Here is a 19,103-nt window from a genome sequence, read left to right as displayed (position 1 = left end):
CCAACACGAGAAGTCACTATTGAGTCGGGGCCCGCATAGTAAGAATTTCGGCCGCAACTATAGATATGTCCAATGTAGGTGGCCCCAATACCCACTCTACGATAACTATCTGGGAAGCCATCTAGAAAGCTGGTATGCTACCTAGTAAATAGACATAAGGTAAAACGACTTGGCATCCTGCAGACACAGGTGACGAGCCACTTATCTAGGTAATTCGTTCTTCATAACTTGGTTACTTTCGCGGTCAAGCGGCGGCTGGAGAAGCGAAGCAGGCACCGATGGACTAAGTCCCTACCCAACTTACGGAATATCCAAGGTCTGAGAAATGGGAGTGCCTATAGTAACGAGACGGATATGAGCCGCGTGCGTGCGAATTTTGGAGTTTACCAGGTTGGGCTGCTTTCCTCTTGGCGAGCCTAAGGACGGGAACAATATACTTAACTATCTGGTAAGAGTTAATAGGCCAGGTGCTGCTTTCTATTATATGGTCTGTGCTCGCTGATATCCCGCGGGCCGAGCCGTGCTGGGCATTACAACCTCTCTTTCTACGCTACGACGTAGTAGTGAACGCGAGAGACGGTTTGAAACATGCGCCAACATCTCGTCTTCCCTCTTTCGGACGGCTGTCCTTTTCCGCGGACCCATTCGGGAATTTTCAATTCGGGGGCCAAAAGTGGTCCAGAGAATCATAGGCTCGGGCTCTACCATACTGCGCGGTGCCCCAGAGTACATCTCTTGGCGTTGCCCAACTTTGGGTCGGGAGCGGGACCCGCCGAACACCCCCGTCTACCCCAAAATAGCATGGGAGGCTATTCTGGGAGACCAGTACGACAAGTCGAAGAAAAGCGGCCAGCCGAGACCGTCGAAAGGTCTTAGCTGGGGCGGGGGGCACCTCGCTGACGGGGTCTTCTAGAACGAATAGCCCAATGCAAGGCGTTCATTCCTGCGATGCTACCCATAAAGGGATTGACTTATTTTCACGCTGCAGGTATACGAATCAAGCCAAGCTGGGGTTGTTTCCGTGGACGTTATATTGGGATGTTACATGCATGAGCATGCTCGGCGATGGGGCAGGCCTCCGCTACGGCGCTGGGGGCCGGTAGGCGGGATCGCGGGGCGGCGAATCGGAAGATGGCGGGCTTCCGGATTGTCTAGCACCTTGCCATCGAAAAAGAGCAGGGAGGGAGAGCAAGGCCACAGGCATGCAGACGGACAAGAAGAGAAAAACAGGAAACGAGCAGAGCCGGATGGGAGAGAGCGCCGAGTTGCCGGCTAGACTAGTCTATTCAGTAGGTACCTGGGTAAGCAAGATCTTATAGCCCTCTCTATCGAATACGACGCGTGTTTTATCTTCCCTATAGGTACAGAATGTTGGGCATGTCGCGTCGGCAGAAGCATCGACTGCTTCTGGCATGAGTGGCGAGTCCTATGGATTATTAGGGTGACTAGTATGCTCGAGATATTTCGAAATCCGCGGGAATCGGTAGTCCTGAGCTTACCGAAAGTTGTCGAAGAGCACGGCGGGGGAAAAAGAAAAGAAAAACAAAAACCGCGGTCAGAGTGTAATGTAAAGTGAGCATGGCGTCAGTTGAAAACGTGGATGCGACGTTTCCTCGCTTGGACGGGCAGGTTTCTGTAGGTGACGGTTTTCCTGCGCGGCGCATGCTTTGACTGTCCTCCCTTATGACATCGTGCTCGGCTCGTGATAGTATCTAGGAGGTCGTCCTACCCGTTGCGTCTCCGTGAAGCCTCTATGGTTTGCGTCGTCCCGGGCCTGACGGGAAGCTCCAAATTCCGAGCGGAAGTGCTGCGACGCCAGGGTGAGTACCAATTCGACGGCGGTCGCAGCGAAGTCGAGTTCCCCTCCAGACCAGCAGGAAGCGAGATGGCCGGGGCGACAAAAATTCATTTCCGATAGGAGGAACTGCTTGTAACCCAGCAAACGAGCCGACCTAGGACGTCTTGTCGTCAGTCCCCAAATGTGGCTCGGCCGTCATGGACGCTATCACGAAGAAGGCTACAAGCTTCGAGGACGCCGGTTCACCAGAAAAGTGAATGGAGGAAGGGCAAAATCGATAATGGAGGGGGGGATGTGACGTGAGCTGCCCCGGATACCTCGGGCAGGCAGGCAGGTAGGCACCTCCTTTGGCGCGTAGAGGCAAGTACCTGCGCGGGGGGGGCACCTCCTCGCAAAGCGCACACTCGGTCATCATGTAGGAAGGTACCTACAGACGGACATGGGGCAGGTGGGGGTGGTGGGAGTGTGGGGGCTAGACAACCCGGTCGATTGCATGCCGGTACGTAGGTAGGTGGGTGGGTACCCACCCGGGTCACCCACCCGGGTACCTACCTCTAGTGAATATAGCTAAGGTTAGGTACCTAACCTACCTAGGTACCTCTCTCTAGGTAGGGGTAGGTACTCAAGGTACGTACCCTTTAGTCGTCAAAGTGACCAGAAGTTTGCGTGGGAAGGTAGCTGTGGTGACACCAGACGCGTCGCGGATTACCTAGGTACCTACCTAGATTTTGAGGCTGAGAGGACGCCTGTCGGATTTCCCAAAATCCCAACCCCAGCCTTACCTAACCTCACTCCCTCCTGCCTCAATTTACCTGTTTTTTCTGCCCTTCCGTTGGGAAGCGCAGTCATGGCCTATTACCTAACCGTTTCCCCCCTCCCTTTCGACTTTTTTTCCCTTTCTCTCGATTTTCCCCTCAACCCGTCGTTCCACAACTTCCACCCATCCACGTTCATCCACATCTACTCATAGCCCGTCCCGTCCAGCCTCAGCGGCTTTTTCCTCCTCCCCACCGGCGAAACTGGACTTCGAATCATATTGTCAACCTGGCCCAGCCCGATCGGACCCAAACCTTGCCTGACCTTGCCCTCCTGACTCACACTCCCACCTCCCCTGTCCCTGCCACCACCCGGTGCTAACAGCCTACCTTACCTAGGGATAGATGCCGATCTGGCTGCTTTATTCCCTGTCCCTCTCCTCCATCTGACGAGGCTGTCTCTTTTCTTCTCACACAGCCTCAAGGTTGACCTCGCCTTGGTCCTCCTTTCTCCTACTCCCCGTAAAATAAAAAAAACTCCCCCAACCGGAAAACAAAAACGTGGCGTCTTCGGCAATCGACGGTGCCATCCCTCTCCTGAGGATATCATAGATCTTCGCTGGACGCCCTGGTGTCCTGCTGTCCTAGCATAAGCACCGACTCCCTATACATTCAGCGGGCCACATGCCGCGGGCTGCGTGGAAATATTATCCGCGCGCCCCCGTTTTTTGCCCGTAAGCCTCTCGTGGCCTATCACGCAGATACAGCCGACTCTGTCATATCAACACGTCACATCCAATAAGTAGCCGCTCCTTCCTCTCTCTCGCCCGTTTCGCCTACCGGCCAGGCTTACAGCCTACTTACCGCCATGGCACCATCTTCGCCTCCTGATAGCACCGAGGCTGCTCTCTTAGCCGACATCGAGCTGCAGAAAATCCTCTGCGAGTCCCTGAAGGGCACCGTAAACGATACCCCCGAACAGAGAGCGGAATTGAGAGCCACCAGCGAAGACCTTACGCGCAAGCTAAAGAATCACCAGTCAACTCTACAAAAAGGTGAGGCTCACACGCCACTCCTGTTCTTTCTTCTCTCCTTTCATTCCCACCCGAGCCGTATGAGTCACTGCCCCTACGTTTGGGCGCGCTCGATTTTAATACCGTGCCCACCCAAAGCCTCTCTGCTTCCCCTGCTTCGCCCTGTCAGAGATGTCGTCTCCCAGCTCGTGCCACGTTTCCAAATAGATCCCCGCGATCGCAAATATGTACTCCTCCTCTACGACGCCGGCTTATTTGCATAAAGAGCTTCCCACTCACGCTGCTAACCTTTACACGCTTCCATAGATTCTCAAATTCGCTCCATGAGTGGTACCCCTTGGAAAATGTCAAACTACGCTGGCAACCTCCCTATGGGCTCTCACCAGGACTCTCATGCACCAGCTAGGAAGCGAACCTATAGCGCCTATATCGGCCCCGCCTCAGCGCCTCAACCTGATGCGAACAAGGCGCTCCGTACTCTTCCGGACCCTTCCTTGAACGCGTTCGACGGGATACGCCCGCTGAGTGTCACTCAGAACGAGTGGATACAACGTCAGGGGGATGAGTTCGAGCGGTTTCGCGGCATGAAACGACGTGATGCAGAAGATGCCGCCGTAGCGCGGCGACTGGATAAGGAGCTTAACCCGCCCCTTACGCCGTCTTCGCTATCGTCCTCGGATTTATCGAGAGCCCGCAACCCAATTAAGTCCGAATCACCCACTACGCAAGGGTCCGACGACTGGATGGCTGAGCTTTACCAACCATCAACCCGCCTAGCCAATGAGGTCGACAAATCCCACAGAGACGTGCCCGGTTCTGTCGCAGACCCCCTGCAAGCACTATTCGGCGCCAATCTTTCTTGCCTGACCTCCTTCTCAGCTCTCGCCGGCGATAATTCTGGCCACTCCGGAGCTCAGAATGCCCGTAAGGAAGCGCTTTGCCAACACGAGCAACCAGAGAAGCCCGCTAGTCTTGAATTTACCGATTACGCCGGTGGCTTTTACGGCTTCTCGTCAGGTTCCGTGCTACCCGAAACTCCGGAATTTGAAACCTGGAATTCTCAGTCGGGATGGATTCCGACTATGGAGCCCAGTTATGGACCTCACCCGACAACGGCTTGGGGGCCACGTGGGAACTCGGGTAGCCTAACGGATATCATTAAGCGCACTAATGGATATGACTATACGAACAGTGTTGACGGAGAAGGAAATCCGCTTCCGCGGTGGTTGGCGGCTTATGAGAACTGCGATACCGGTGCATTCGGTAATGGGAAGGGTCCCGCTGAAGATAAAGACCAGATCAGAAATTTGTTATCGAATATCAAGCAAGACACGAGTACCTTTGAGCAAGGCCCAGATAACACACCGGAATCCTTCCGATATCCCCTTTACAAGCACCAGCAAGTGGCGCTCAGGTGGATGGAGAATATGGAACTCGATGAGAACAAGAGAGGTGGGATCCTGGCTGACGATATGGGGCTGGGCAAGACTCTTTCGACTTTAGCTCTGATGGTTAGCCGACCGGTCGAGCGTTCTTCGCCGCCCGACGAACCCCACACCAAGGTAAGTTCCCCGATTCATTTGCGTTCGGCCACTGCTAAATCTTCTAGACCAATCTCATCGTGGCTCCCCTCTCCTTGCTTCGGCAGTGGAATCGCGAGATCGAGCAGAAGCTCAAGCCGGGACGGGGCCTATCGGTTTTCATATTACACGGGAAAAAGACCGAGTTCGACCAACTTCGATGTTATGACGTAGTTTTGACAACGTACGGGACCCTCTCGTCGCAGTTCGGCAAGATGGAGGCTTACATCAGAAACGCCGAGAAGAACGACAACCCTGTCGATAATGGCCACCTATCTGCCCTCTTCCCGTTGGTTGGTCCCCGGAGCTTCTTCTATCGCATCATTTTTGATGAAGCACAGTTCATCAAGAATTACAATACGAAGACGGCGAAAGCAGCTAGCCATCTACAGGGAAAATATCGCTGGTGCCTATCCGGCACACCGATGATGAACGGCCCCAAGGAGTTGGCTTCCTTGGTCCATTTCCTCAGGATCAAGCCATACTGTGATCTTGACATCTTCCATAGAGTGAGCACCCTCTGGTAGAGCGAGCAGACTATTGGCTGATCTTATGGCTAGACTTTTAGACACCTCGACCCGGAAAGATCCCAGAAAGGCTGGAATGGATCTAGCAGAAATCTTGCGATGCAGAAGCTGCAAGCTCTTCTGACCGCCATCATGCTCCGACGAACCAAAACGTCAAAAATTGATGGCAAGCCTATCATAGAGCTAAAAGAGAAGCTGGAAGTTGTTGATCACGTCGTTTTCGACGAAGACGAACGACAATATTATCAATCCCTGGAGAAGAATTCTCGTGTCGAATTCAGTAAGTACCTCGCAGCCGGAACCATTGGGAGGCATTATGCCCAGGTGCTTGTCCTTCTGCTTCGGCTACGGCAGGCTTGCTGTCATCCATACCTCCATATTACCGACCTCGAGCTCGTCAATCCAGGGGCTTCGGAGGGCGCGTTGGTCGAGCTGGCAAAGGCCCTGGAACCAGACGTGATTCGGCGCCTCAAGGAAGTCGAGGCCTTCGATTGCCCTATCTGTCTCGACGGGGTTGAAAGCCCATCGATAATGTTTCCCTGCGGTCATTACATCTGTTCAGCATGCCTCGCAGGACTCGTTGAGAACCTAGACCAGCAGAACATCCGAGCAGGTCAAGACCATGGAAGCATGCAATGCCCTACATGCCGCGGGAATGTAGACACAGCCAAGGTCATAAACTACGACATCTTCAAGAAGGTCCACATGCCTGAAACGGTAGAGGTGGAAGAAGAAGACGAGGACGAGTTCGCGAGCGATTCCGACGATAGCACCGGGTACTCCAGTTCCGTAGATGACGGAGATGACGTTGACGAGCGTGGAAACCTGGCAGGCTTCGTCGTTGATGATAGTGACGATGATGTCGCCCCAGCGAGACGGAAGCCGGAGTGCGGAAATAGAAAGAAGGGGGCTGTTTCTAAGCCCGAGTCCAAGTCTCGTCCTAAGCGTAAGAAGGACGAAGAGGTCCAGCCACATATGCTTAAGCAGTTGCGCAAGAACGCGTACAAGAACCACCGGGCACATAAGCGATATATGCGCTACTTGCGCCAGATTTGGCTCCCGTCGGCTAAGGTTACCAAGTGTTGCGATCTCATCTCTGCCGTTCAGAAGACTTCAGGCGAGAAGATCATAGTTTTTTCTCAATGGACGATTCTCCTCGACCTTCTCGAGATAGCTATCAAAGATCAGCTTAAACTCGGTCTTTGCCGATACGACGGGAGCATGTCAGCTACTCAGCGTGACGATGCTGCTCGCAAGTTTACGGAGGATAGGGGAACTAAGGTCATCCTAGTATCGCTCAAAGCCGGTAACGCGGGCCTCAATCTCACCGCTGCGTCCCAGGTCATCATTATGGATCCTTTCTGGAACCCCTACATCGAGATGCAAGCCATCGACCGCACATATCGAATCGGTCAACAACGAAACGTCACAGTTCACCGGATTCTCACACAGGAGACGGTGGAGGATCGCATTGTGGAAATTCAGGAAAGGAAGCGCACGCTGGTAGATTCGGCCTTGGACGAAAAGGCAGCAAAGGATATTGGCCGCCTGAGCGGAAACGACCTCGCGTATCTCTTCGGCGCCCATCCCGACAACCATTAAGATCATAAGTCGCCCCCCTCCTGGTTTCCTGGCTTTCATACATAGACAATAAACACCTATCACAGTTTTAGGACATAGACACGGCAGATTCGGATGTTCTACGTTACTTGACAAGACCCTAGTTGAAAGAAAAGTAAAACATCGGGACAACAGCCGGGAGAAAAGCGCGGTCGATTCGATCCGCTCGGGGTGGAAAATGAAGATGCCCACCCCATTGTCATACATAGATGGATAACCGGTATGCTCCACAGCACGGAACGGGGGACAAAGGGGAGTTAACTGGAACTAAAACAAGAGCTGCCCGTACTGGAGGTATATAGCTAAATAAACAACCCGTTTGCTATTTACGACTGTCTACTTTGTAATAAGACGGTATTGGTACTGACTGGGAGCGAACGGCAAAGAGTCGGCGATGAATACTAAATCCATCCACCCAGGTTAGTAGATCATCATACGACAGGTGGGAGATTGGACGAGAGCGCGAACATGCGAACGCATGGTTTAGCTTGGTAACTCGAATAGCAACCGGGCGGGCACTCATTAGGCTAGGTTACGAGCACCGTAGGCAGACACCAGACCGCGCGCGTCTCGGTACGCGAAGGGTCGGCAGCCGAGAGTCGTCCTCGGGACGACTAACCTACCCACCCAGCGGATACCTCGACTGGTTGTATACAGGATCCTTCCGTCCCTCCTCGCCCTCCTTCGCCGACGTGACTTCCCTCCCCCCTCCCGCCGCCCGCTGCCGTCCGGCCTCGACCTACAACCCGGCGGCGGCGGCGGCTCCGAAGGCGGAGAGCGGCGCGGAGGGGCGGGGGCCCTGCAGGACGCGGACGAGGGCCTCGACGGCGCCGTCGCCGGAGTCGTCGCCGCGGTCGGCGCGCCAGGTCCAGCGGGTCTTAGCCGCGGGCGCGGGCGCGGGGAGGAACGGCTCCGGCGGGAGCGAGAGCGGCTGCGGGTGGCCGGGCGCCGCGGCGGCGTCCAGGACGAGGGTGAGGCGGCCGTCGGCGGGGCCGGCGACGAGGTCGACGCGGGCCTCGCGCTCGTCGTCGCGCGCGGCCACGCCGGGGCCCCGCACCGTCTCGGCGCGCTCCACGTCGCCGCGGCCCAGCCGCGGCCCCGCCGTCTCCGCCAGGTGCTGCGCCACCGCCCGGATCGCCGCCTGCCGCACGTAGTACACGGCCTCGCCCACGCTCGGGTACGGGTACGGGTCCTGCACCAGGTCGAAGGGCGGGTACGCGGCCGCGAGCGGGTTCTTCCGGCGCTCCTCCTCCCGCGCCTTGGCTGCCGCCGCCGCGTCGTTGGCCGGCGCGGGGTTGTTGTTGTTGCTGTTGCTGCTGCTGCTGCTGCTGTTTCTCTTTGCGCCGTCGGCGACGGGGGCGGCGGGGGGGGGAAGGGAGGTGGACGAGGACGAGGGGGAAGCGGAGGCGGTGGGTGGCGGGAAGGGCGTCAGCGAGATGCCGAAGGCCATCCCCGTGTACACGTTAAGCACGATGCGGGCGCGGATGAAGATGCGGGCGGCCGGGGTGATGGTCAGCTCGAAGGAGGACTCGAGCCGGCCGGCGAGGTAGTTGATGAGGTTGAGCTCCATCTTGGCGTTGCGGGTGGGCAGGCCGCGCAGCATGGGGCCGAGCGGCTGGGTCGCGAGCGTGCACGAGGCGGTGGAGACGCCGGCGCGCCGCAGCGTCGCCACCAGGTCGTCGAGGAAGTCGTACATGACCTTGTAGTCGCGGAAGTACTCGGCGTTGGCGATGAGAGCGCGGAGGATGGCGTAGGGCGGGGTCGCGCGGCTGCTCGGCACGTGCGGTATCGTGCTGCGCTTGTAGTAGTTCTGCTGGTGGCCCTGGAACAGGAGGAACTGCATGTAGGTGTAGAAGGCGGTGCACGAGCAGTCGACGTCGGAGAGCCGCTCGTGCGCGCGGTCCGGCTCGGCGAGATCCTCCAGGGTGAAGATCATCTCCGTCTCGGGGCCCTGCTTCCAAGAGATGCAGGACGCGTCCGAGTAGACGTTGGAGGACAGCAGGGTGCGGGCCTCGCGGTTGAGCTGGTACCACAGCTCCTGGTGGAAGATGGTGTTCCTGGCCTCGAGCACGCGGTGCTTCAGGGGGGCGTCCTCGGGCAACCGCGCCGGCAGGGGGGACTGGTCCACGATCACGCCGTTCTTCTTCACCGTGACGCGTATCCTCTGCGAGCCTCCGCCGATGCGGCCGAGGTCCAGTCGAGCAGTGCCGTCGCCGTTGCGCCTCAGGGGGGCGATGCTGCTATTCCTGAACTCGGACGCGGATTCGGCGAAGCCGAAGCGGACGCCGAGGGTATGCCGCTCCTGAGGAAGAGCGCAGACGGCCCAGTTGCTCTCGCTGACGCTCAGCACATCGGCCCAGTACTTCGTCTCCAGCTCCATCTCCTTCTCCAACTTCTCGGCCGAGGCCACGATGGAATCCACCATGTTGTCAATGCCCATAACCCTCCACCCCTTGGCGACGGCGAGGTCGTCCTGCCTTCGGGCATCGGTCACGTTCGACTCCTTCAGCTTCGACGCCCCCAGCGTGCCGATGCCGACGAGGTCTCGCAGCGCTGACGAGAGGGTCGTTCCGGCTTGGACCGGGGTTTCCTTGGAGAGCAGGAGGGAGACGAAATCGAGGCTCAGCATGGCAGTTTGGTGGGCGAACCTAGGAGACAACGACCATCAGCACCGCTCCCACCAGCAGTTATGTCTGCGTCCCCCGTCTTGTGGCAGAAGCCTACTCTATATGTCTCAAGAACTCGTCCCTCGCGGCAACGGCATTCGTAGACTTGTCGGCGCCGGAATCTTCGTCGTCGTCTTCGTCGTCGTCGCCGTCGTCGTCGTCAGCCGAGTCCTCGGCGCTGCGGGCCTCGGCATGGCCATTCTCTTGCGCCGCGATCTCGTCGCGTAGCTTGGCCTCGGTCACGTTACGGAAGCCGCCGCGCTCGGTGTTGATGCGCGCGATGAACTCGCCGAGGTTCTTGGGCTTCTTGTCGCCTATGGGCCAGGGGCGCAGCGAGAACGGCGACGCCATGCTAATGCCAGGTAGCGGAGGCGGCGACGAAGATTCCTGTTGTCGAGCACGTTCGGGTTCGGGAGACGGGCGCCCGCGTTGGGTGCAGAGGCAGGCATTGGACGTGTGTTGGGAACTTGCATCGGTGATGGGCCCCGAGAGGACCTTGAGAGTGGATAGGTACCTAGGTACCTAGCTATCACTACCGGACAAGGCCGATAAGTGTGGCTGATGCCTACCTGTATCTCAAGGCAGGTACATTAAGTACCGAGGTACCTGAAGAAGGCACCCTAACTTTTTACGCCCTATCCGTTCCGTAAGGTACCTGTGGGCACCTAAGCTAAGGGCATACACCTCCTCGTCTCCTATGTTACTAGGAGGCAGTATTCCGTCTCTTCTCTTCCTCGCTACGTAACAAGTTTAAGAGGCATTCCATACTTTGCTGTCTCTGCAGGCGCCTTAGGTAGGCAGCCTTTCAATGCCAGCTCTAGCGGGCCAAGGTTTGCATTTAAGTATGACATCCAACCTCAGGTGCCTCCCGGCATGCTTGACAACCTGAGGAAATCCCCGAGTTCATAACTCGCGCAACCTTTTCCGGAGGAGCCGGAGGCAACCCTGAGCACTTGTAAAGCTAGGGCTAAAAAAAAGGTAACATAATGGGAGCAAGCATTATGATGTCGGGTAAATAACCTTGATTTAAGGGGTACTTCCTCTATACGACTACCCACCTACCTGTAAGCCTCACCGTTCAGCTCCGTACGTGGGGGACTGAGTCCTAGGATCGTGCCACCCACCAGACAGACACCGATTACGAATCGAAGTGCATTAACACGCCGATCAGGTATTTAACCAACTCTGCCCGCTTACCTCTACCTAGAGTAAAGGCACGCAACCGTGAAGTACCTAAGGTAGTTACCTAGGTAGGTATCTCTAAGGCAAGCACCTGATGTAGGGACCTAAGGTAGGTACATAGGTAGTGAACCTACGTACGAGGTACATACCTATAGGTACCTTTAGTGGGCTACGTAGGCGGGGTCGGAAGGCTACCTATATCCGAGCTCCCCCGCACCGATAACTGGGTAGGCACGATAAGAGCTTTCTCTGTTGGCCTCTGCGACCTCAGCTCCCGGCAACTGTATGAGGTAGGTAGATCTCTATGTCCGGGTGAGGTCAGCGCGGTGCCACGAGCTCAACAGAGGTAAGCTTCGCGTCCTTCTCCCCTACCATAGGTGCCTAGGCAGGTAGATAGGTACTTGGGATTAGGTAGGCGTCAACCCGTCTCACCCCCCACTCGCCAGAGTACCTCCTACCCACCTACGTAAGGGTACTTACCTACCTACGTAACCTCATCTTCATCTTCCCATCTCGAGGCAATCGCGCATCTGCAAATCTGGGAACCCGCAACCGGCAACCCGCCTGTTGTCGCAGCTTCCCCGGGCTACACAGTGGCGGTGTCCCGTTACCCATCGCCTCACTTACCTGTGAGAGGCGCGGCCATATATACTTACTCCCCCCCGACAAGCTCTTTCCGCGCAATTAGCGTGGGCTGATTCGAGCCGGAAAAAAAAAGAACGCATCGAGCTTTCCCAAGGCCCCTTCGTTCCTACTCTTTGCAACTAACCAACCGCTCTTTCCTCTTTTCCTCTCCTTCTAGCTCTTCCTCCCGGCTCCCGCTTCTCTCTCCAATTAACGCGGAGAAATCCGCCGTGCCAAGTCTCTCCCTCCTCTCGCTCCCCTCAACTGTCCGGACAGGCTTCGTTCATACTTCGTCCGTTTCTGCTCCCCTCATCCATCTTATCCCCTCCGTCCCGGGTCTCTTGCTTCGCCTTGGCTCTCACCCCCGACCACCTTGCCAACTGTCCCACCCACCTACCGCCGCCGGCCAGCCGACATGGCCGCTCCGAAGAAGAAGATCGCCATCATGACCTCTGGCGGCGACTCGCCAGGCATGAATGCCGTCGTACGTGCCGTCGTGCGCATGGCGATCCACCTAGGTTGCGATCCGTACTGCGTCTATGAGGGCTACGAGGGCCTGGTCCAGGGGAATGCCTTCATAAGAAAGATGGAGTGGGACGACGTCCGCGGCTATCTCTCCGAGGGTGGCACTCTCATCGGAACCGCCAGGTGTATGGCATTTTTTGAGCGTCCCGGACGTCTTCTCGCTGCCAAGAACCTGATCCTCCACGGAATCGATGCCCTTATCATCTGCGGCGGCGACGGCTCTCTGACGGGCGCCGACAGGTTTCGATCCGAGTGGCCCTCCCTCATCCAGGAACTCGAGTCGACCGGCCAGCTGCGGGCGGAACAGGTATATCCCTATCGCCACCTCAACATTGTCGGGCTTGTTGGCTCCATCGACAACGATCTCTCCGGAACCGATGCCACTATTGGCGCGTACTCTGCCCTAGCTCGTGTGTGTGAGATGGTCGATTATATTGAGGCTACCGCGTCTTCTCACTCGCGCGCTTTCGTCATCGAGGTCATGGGCCGGCACTGCGGCTGGCTCGCCCTGATGGCGGGCGTAGCCACCGGTGCCGACTTCATCTTCATTCCAGAAAAGCCTAGGGAGGATAACTGGAGGGAAGAGATGCGCCAGGTCATCCGCAAGGTATGTGTGCCGATATCGAACCGCAGGTCAGAAATCGGCTTTTCTTACTATTCCTGAAAGCACCGAGACTGGGGCAAGCGTAAGACCATCGTCATCATCGCTGAAGGCGCCCTCGACAGACACGGGGTCAAAATCACGCCAGAGATGGTCAAAGACCTCCTCGCTGATAAGAAAGGTTTGGCCCTCGACACCCGCATTACCACCCTTGGCCACGTCCAGAGAGGAGGCACTGCGGTGGCATACGACCGGATGCTCGCTACATTGCAAGGAGTCGAAGCCGTCAAAGCTGTGCTCGAGGCGACACCTGAGACTGAAACTTGCGTCATCGTTATTAATGAGAACAAGATTGTCCGAAAACCTCTCATGGCTGCCGTCCAGGAGACGAAGGAAGTGGCCAAAGCCATCGAGGCCCAGGACTTTGACAAGGCCATGTCTCTCCGTGATGCTGAATTTTCAGACCAGTATAAGTCGTACACGATGACAACTACCGTAGGCCTTAACGAGGCCATCCATCTAGATGACTCGAAGGTAGGCTTTCGAAGACCCGGAATTCATTTCTCGTTGGCGCTGACGCCTTTTGTTCATAGCGAATGAGGATTGGGTTTATCAACGTCGGAGCGCCCGCAGGTGGTATGAACGCCGCGATTCGTGCAGGCGTAGCTTATTGCCGATCTCGTAAGGGAAACCGCTTTCCTTTAGTTGGCTGGAGAAATGCAAAAAAACAACCACCCCTACCTAGGCTAACCCGTATCGATTTTCTGCGATGTCACCTCTGCCTCTTCCCCAGTACGCAAACGGGCGATGCTAAACTCCAATATTTTAGGTGGACATGAGCCCGTGGCAATTCATAATGGCTTTGCCGGCTTTGCCCGTCATCATGGTGATAAACCGCTCGGCGCCGTACGACCGTTTGACTGGCTGGAGGTTGATGGATGGGCAAGCAAGGGCGGTTCCGAGATCGGGACCAACCGTGAGCTTCCCGCAGAATCCGGCATGGAACTAATTGCTAGCCTGATCGAGAAGCACAAATTCGATGCCTTGTTCTTAATTGGAGGTTTCGAGGCTTTCCACTCCATCTCGCAACTACGCAAGGCTAGAGCTAAGTTCCCCTCGCTCTGTATTCCGATGACTCTATTGCCGGCTACCATCTCGAACAACGTTCCCGGTACGGAATACTCACTAGGCTCCGATACGTGCCTGAACGAACTTGTCGCGTACTGCGATAAGATCAAACAGTCTGCGTCGGCCACGCGACGACGGGTCTTCGTAATCGAAACGCAAGGTGGCCGGTCCGGATATGTAGCGGTTCTGGCTGGGTTAGGCGTTGGTGCAAGCGCTGTCTATATCCCCGAAGAGGGAATTAGTCTTGAGATGCTCAATGCAGATGTTAGGCATCTGAAGGAAGTCTTTAGAAAAGATCGAGGTCAGTCACGAGCAGGCAGGCTAATTCTCGTCAACGAGAAGGCAAGCAAGGTTTTTACAGCCAAACTCATTGCCGATATTATCCGAGAAGAGGCACATGACCGGTTTGAGTCGAGAGATAGCATCCCGGGGCATGTTCAGCAAGGCGGTGTCCCCTCGGCCATGGACAGGTGCCGCGCCGTCAGGCTGGCCATAAAATGCATCCAGCACCTGGAGACATACGGGCCCCAGCCGCAGAAAAACCCTGACAAAATTATCAACGACTCTCTGAGTGCCTCGGTCATCGGTATCCGAGGTGCGGACGTAGCGTTCTCGCCCATGGACGAGCTTGAGGAGACGGAAACCGACTGGAAGAACCGAAGGCCGACACAGGCCCACTGGCTCAGCAATAAGGACGTCGTCGACATCCTTGGTGGCCGTCCTCAATACCCACTGCCGGAGAAGAGCCTAGTCGGCCTTATGGCCAAGGATGCGAAGCGGGGGCTCATTCAAGAATGAGAATGCTCTCTATACTGGATACCGATTCATACGATTGCGTCATATCATGACGTTCTGGACATATCGGAACTTTTACAATCCTGATGGAATGGCGTTTTCTTCCTCTCGCCAGAGGAAAATAAAGGAATATGCTCCGTGCCTCGGCGGCACTATTGGCCAGTTCCCCTCGCTCTGGATGGCATATGCTTTTGTTGATATTCAATTCTCTCATACCTAGCTTCCCATAGCCCTCGCTCAGAAACTGCTAACTTTCGCAAATATATAACGAATAAAAAGAAAAAAACGAAAAACTTGAGAATTTTTAGGCCAACGGGAAGTGATGCAGATGCAAGCGATAATATTATTCCCCTACCTGCCCAGATTCGCATAAACAGCTACATAGATATATCTACTAGCTGAAATAGGTCAATAGAGGGTGACGTTCAGGGGTAGGGAGAATACATGTTCCCCAATCCACCAACAACCCCTCCTCCCTCTTGTCGATGGGATAAAGCAGGCAAGTAAGTATTATGTATGCTTTATTAATACGACCCAAGGTATATATATATATGTGGGTGGGTGAGTGTGAACGTGTCGTATACCTATATAGCAGTGATAATCCCCTCGTTCCCACCAACAACCCGTCCGGTTTTCCTGCCGGCACCTCCACTTCTACATTCTAATTCTTCCACATCTTTCCTTCTCCATTACGAGTATGTATATGTATGTATATGTGTGTGTTATCTACCAAATTATATATTTAGGCAGGCATCGCATATAGGCTGGGCACGGTTTGTCGTTATCGCGACATACCGGCGGTGTCTGTCCCGTGCCGACGGCTCCACTCTCCCTCTCTCACGGGACTTCCTTGTAGTGACCCTCGCCCATCATCTCCGCGGGCCGCTGCGGCATGGGCATCTCCTGCGGCTGCGGGTGTTGCTGGGTGGGCTGGTAGTATTCTTGTGGCTGGTGATATTCGTACTGTGGGCTTCCGGCGTACGGCTGGCCGTGGTTCGGGAATTGCGTCGGTGCCGGCGCCGGCGAGTTGTACACCCAACCTCCATCCTGCTGCGAGAATGTCATCCCGCCCGCGCTTACGCTCCCTGGTGACGGCTGCGATTGGTGCCCTTTTTCCGATCCAGGGCGCGCGCCACCGACGGCGGCCGCGAAGACAGCCTGCGCCGGCGACGGAATAGGCGCATACCCGCCTCGCATACTGTTATTACCACTGCCTGGCGTCGGCACGACGTACCCGCTCATCGGGCTCATGTACGGCTGCGGTTGCTGGTACTCAGCTCCTCCTGCCTCGCCACCGGCGCCTCCTTTGGTGGCGGCAGCAGCGGCAGCAGCGGCAGCCTCCGCGTCCCGCTTCCGCTGACGGCGTCGTAGGAACCACAATACGGCGATCATGCCACCGAGGGCGATCACGCCGAGCGTCACGCCGACGCTGATGCCAGCCTTGGCGCCCTCGCTAAGACCACCACCACCACCGTTGGGGGCGTCGCCGCTTGTCGGCACGGCAGTCGACGATGGGGTCTCGGTTGCGATGCTGCTCTCGTTGACGGCGGGCACAGCGGCAGCGGCGCGCCACACGCCGCCGTCGCCGATGGCCTCGATGACACGGCCCCCACTCACGTAGTAGAGGCGGAGCGCGCTCGAAGCGAAGTCACTCGCGACGGCGAGCTGGGATGCGGGTTGGTCGGCGGCAGGCCAGGCGGCGGAGTCGGCGGGTGGGTCAAAGGAGCGCCACGTGAAGTTCTGGTTGCCGACGCGGTGCGGCCGCCGGTCCGCCCCGATATAGAAGATGCTCCGCGTGTACTGTGCATCGACGGCGATGGCGAGCGAGCCCGCGCCCGCGCTTGCCAAGGTCGCATTCCACGACGGTAGGATGAAGGGCGCGGCCGAGGATGTGTTAAGCCGCAGGTTCGAGGCCGTTGTCGCGTTGGTCGTCAGCTGCTGGCCCGGTTGAACTAGGGGCTGCGGGAAGGTCGCTAGGGGGTGGTAATGTGGTGAGCTTATATAAAGACTTCCCCCCGTTCCTTTCCCTAGAAAACTGGGCGGGGGGTGAGGGAGTAGAGGAGGAAGGGACAAGGCCAACTTACCTATATTCCATTGACCCTCCCTAGATAAGCGCGAGACGCCCATGTTCTTTTCGTCCCGGGGACGGACAACGGTAATGTTGTTCTTCGGGGAGAAGGTTGCGGCGATAGCGGGGCCGTCAGCGCGGTCGTGAGAGACGGCGCCGTAATAGCGCCAGGTAGCGGCCTTTGGTGTGTAGCCGATGTGGTGCAGCGTGCCGGCGAGGTCGTTGTAGAAGACGCGGTACCCGTCCTCGGCGCCGAGTAGGACGGTGGACAGACCGGTGTCAGGCGCCACCTTGGGCGACCCCTCCGAGATGATCCACTGGCCGGCGCTCTGCCAGCGCCCCGTGCCCCAGTCGCACTCGAGCAGCGAATTGACGATCTCGTCATCTTCAGTTAGGAAGAAGATTGACGCCTAGAAATGTGGCTAGCGTCAGCCAACCTAGACGTGGTGATCATCGCCCCCTTCCCTCTTCCTCCCGTCACGCAGAACCCTGGTTTGATTTGACACACTCCGCCCTCATCGCCCACCTTACGCGGAATGAGATCCCGGGGACAGCGTTTCCGCTTTGACATTACATCCATCCATTCTTTGGTATTTTTTTTTTCTCATTCGACTTGGCTCGGCTCAGTTAGGTTTTACTTACCCAGGCGGTGTCATCATTCACCCATCCCGCCGCGGACAGGCTCGTCTTGTTCTTGGGCGGGTAGTTCTTGAAGAGTGCCGTGAGCGTCCTGTCGTCCGGGAAGATAGGTGTGTAGTTCCCATTGCAGAGGCTATAGCGTAGCCCACCGGTCTCGTCGTCCTGCATTATGAAGCTGGGTCCTCGGCCGTTCCACCACGCGGCGATCGAGCCGCACGAAACCTGCCCGACGAGCAGCCATATCGGCAGACGAAACAGCGACGCGAGCCTCGAGCCCGTCATTGTTTGATAGAAAGAGAGCGGTCGCGCGGAGTGATCCTTTGGGTGCAGATCCTCGCTCTCTCGCTCGCTCGCTTACACAATACCTCGGGACAAGACTTTGCGTATATATACAAGCAGACCGAGCCGGGTAGTACTAGGCAGGTTAAATAGGTCGAAGCTAACACAGCATAGCTCTAGGCATGATGGCGCTGTGTCGAATTCGGACGGGGGCGGAAGAGAGGAACGTCAAGAGGGAATATGAGAGAAAAGGGTAGTAAAGAAAAATAGGAAGAAGAAGAAAGAACGGAGATAGGTAGGAACGGAGTGGAAAATAATCAAACGAGAAGGAGTGGAAGAATTCCTCGTGAGAGGCTCGTGAGAGGAGAGGGTGAGATGCAAGAAATGCATATTTGATTCGACGGGGATCTCTCGTAAGCCAATAGAATGACTCGCCCAGCAGGGGTAAGGATGAGCGTTCGCTTGACGGATTGAGGATACCTAACCTTGAATAGGCAACTGGGGCTCCCTGTAGAATCCGCGGAGTAGTAAGGTATATAAGACGAGCAGGTCTCCCCCCTCTCGTCTCTCTGGACGGGCTCTGCGTCCGGGCTACACGCAAAGAGGAATCACGAACAGGAGGTGTGCGCGAGCGTCGAGATAGGCCACCCATCGCGAGCTTGGCCGAGATGACACGGCTGCAGTGGCGGTATAGATTTGGTGCAGCGCACTCACTATACGGAGGTCTGCGGCGGACCAGCGCGTTACGGGCTGGGGGACGGCCCCGAGCCATCAATGAGGCTAGGCTGACATGCACGGGGGGGTAGCATCAGGCCTAGGCAATTGACACACCCCGTCAGAGCAGAGGAGGTGTCGACAACAATGCGATTCACATGGCAAGGTGGCGTCGGTGGTTGGCCGCGGTGTGTCGGAGGTGGTGATGGTGTATAGAAGTGGTGGTAAGAGTGTCGGTGGCTATTCTTCTAGAATTAGTCGGCTTGGTCATCACGACGCCCTTCAACCCCGGACACCTTACGTAAAGGCCAGGGATGATCTGCGATGCGGTCTGCGCGGGTGGTCAGTCGATAAGCCGGCTGTCATTCATGCCCTTCCCCCCCCCTGCCTCCGCCCTCCCTTCCCCAGTACTGGGCCCTAACCGTAGTGTACTTGGGTACCTACCCACCTGTACCTATGAGTATAGGCATGTACTTTGTCCGTAGGGACGTGCCTACATGTACGGATTGATATTACGATTCGATGCGAAGGGGGAAGGAGGCGGGCACGCCAGGTCCAGTGTTGTTTC

The 19,103-nt window shown here is 56.7% G+C and overlaps 4 protein-coding genes across 4 annotated transcripts; 2 read left to right on the top strand and 2 right to left on the bottom strand.

The window, feature by feature from the left end:
- Nucleotides 1-3,421: 3,421 nt before the first annotated feature.
- On the top strand, nt 3,422-7,296 carry GGS23DRAFT_602546 (SNF2 family N-terminal domain-containing protein; the record flags this gene model as incomplete). The annotated part of the gene is made up of 4 exons (XM_051519340.1): nt 3,422-3,608; nt 3,990-5,098; nt 5,197-5,676; nt 5,761-7,296. The coding sequence occupies 4 exons, from the start codon at nt 3,422-3,424 to the stop codon at nt 7,294-7,296; spliced, it is 3,312 nt and encodes a 1,103-aa protein (XP_051376167.1).
- A 757-nt stretch (nt 7,297-8,053) lies between these two features.
- Nucleotides 8,054-10,331, bottom strand: GGS23DRAFT_592769 (subunit 17 of mediator complex-domain-containing protein; the record flags this gene model as incomplete). Its single annotated transcript, XM_051517931.1, has 2 exons — nt 8,054-9,962; nt 10,039-10,331. 2 exons carry the CDS (start codon nt 10,329-10,331, stop codon nt 8,054-8,056), a joined length of 2,202 nt encoding a protein of 733 aa, XP_051376166.1.
- Nucleotides 10,332-12,201: 1,870 nt separating this feature from the next.
- On the top strand, nt 12,202-14,838 carry GGS23DRAFT_602544 (6-phosphofructokinase; the record flags this gene model as incomplete). Its single annotated transcript, XM_051519339.1, has 4 exons — nt 12,202-12,918; nt 12,979-13,446; nt 13,506-13,593; nt 13,742-14,838. The coding sequence occupies 4 exons, from the start codon at nt 12,202-12,204 to the stop codon at nt 14,836-14,838; spliced, it is 2,370 nt and encodes a 789-aa protein (XP_051376165.1).
- Nucleotides 14,839-15,439: 601 nt separating this feature from the next.
- GGS23DRAFT_178682 (uncharacterized protein) lies at nt 15,440-17,936 on the bottom strand. The gene is made up of 3 exons (XM_051511615.1): nt 17,546-17,936; nt 16,920-17,313; nt 15,440-16,808 (listed from the first exon to the last, which is right to left on the bottom strand). Exons 1-3 carry the CDS (start codon nt 17,822-17,824, stop codon nt 15,673-15,675), a joined length of 1,809 nt encoding a protein of 602 aa, XP_051376164.1. The 5' UTR covers nt 17,825-17,936; the 3' UTR covers nt 15,440-15,672.
- Between the last annotated feature and the right edge of the window lie 1,167 nt (nt 17,937-19,103).

Source organism: Durotheca rogersii (genome assembly GCF_024521655.1).
Source record: "Durotheca rogersii strain YMJ 92031201 chromosome Unknown GGS23scaffold_2, whole genome shotgun sequence".
NCBI classification, from domain to species: domain Eukaryota; kingdom Fungi; phylum Ascomycota; class Sordariomycetes; order Xylariales; family Xylariaceae; genus Durotheca; species Durotheca rogersii.
The sequence above is the reverse complement of the archived record's forward strand: the minus strand, read 5'-3'. Positions and strand labels throughout refer to the sequence as shown.

What these genes read in the sequence shown, in the direction of transcription:
- GGS23DRAFT_178682 (XM_051511615.1), bottom strand. Translation starts at nt 17,824, where the DNA reads ATGACGGGCTCGAGGCTCGCGTCGCTGTTTCGTCTGCCGATATGGCTG. An exon ending in TGAATGATGACACCGCCTGG is followed by an intron (nt 17,314 to 17,545) that starts GTAAGTAAAACC and finishes CCACATTTCTAG; the next exon opens with GCGTCAATCTTCTTCCTAAC. An exon ending in GGAGGGTCAATGGAATATAG is followed by an intron (nt 16,809 to 16,919) that starts GTAAGTTGGCCT and finishes ACCACCCCCTAG; the next exon opens with CGACCTTCCCGCAGCCCCTA.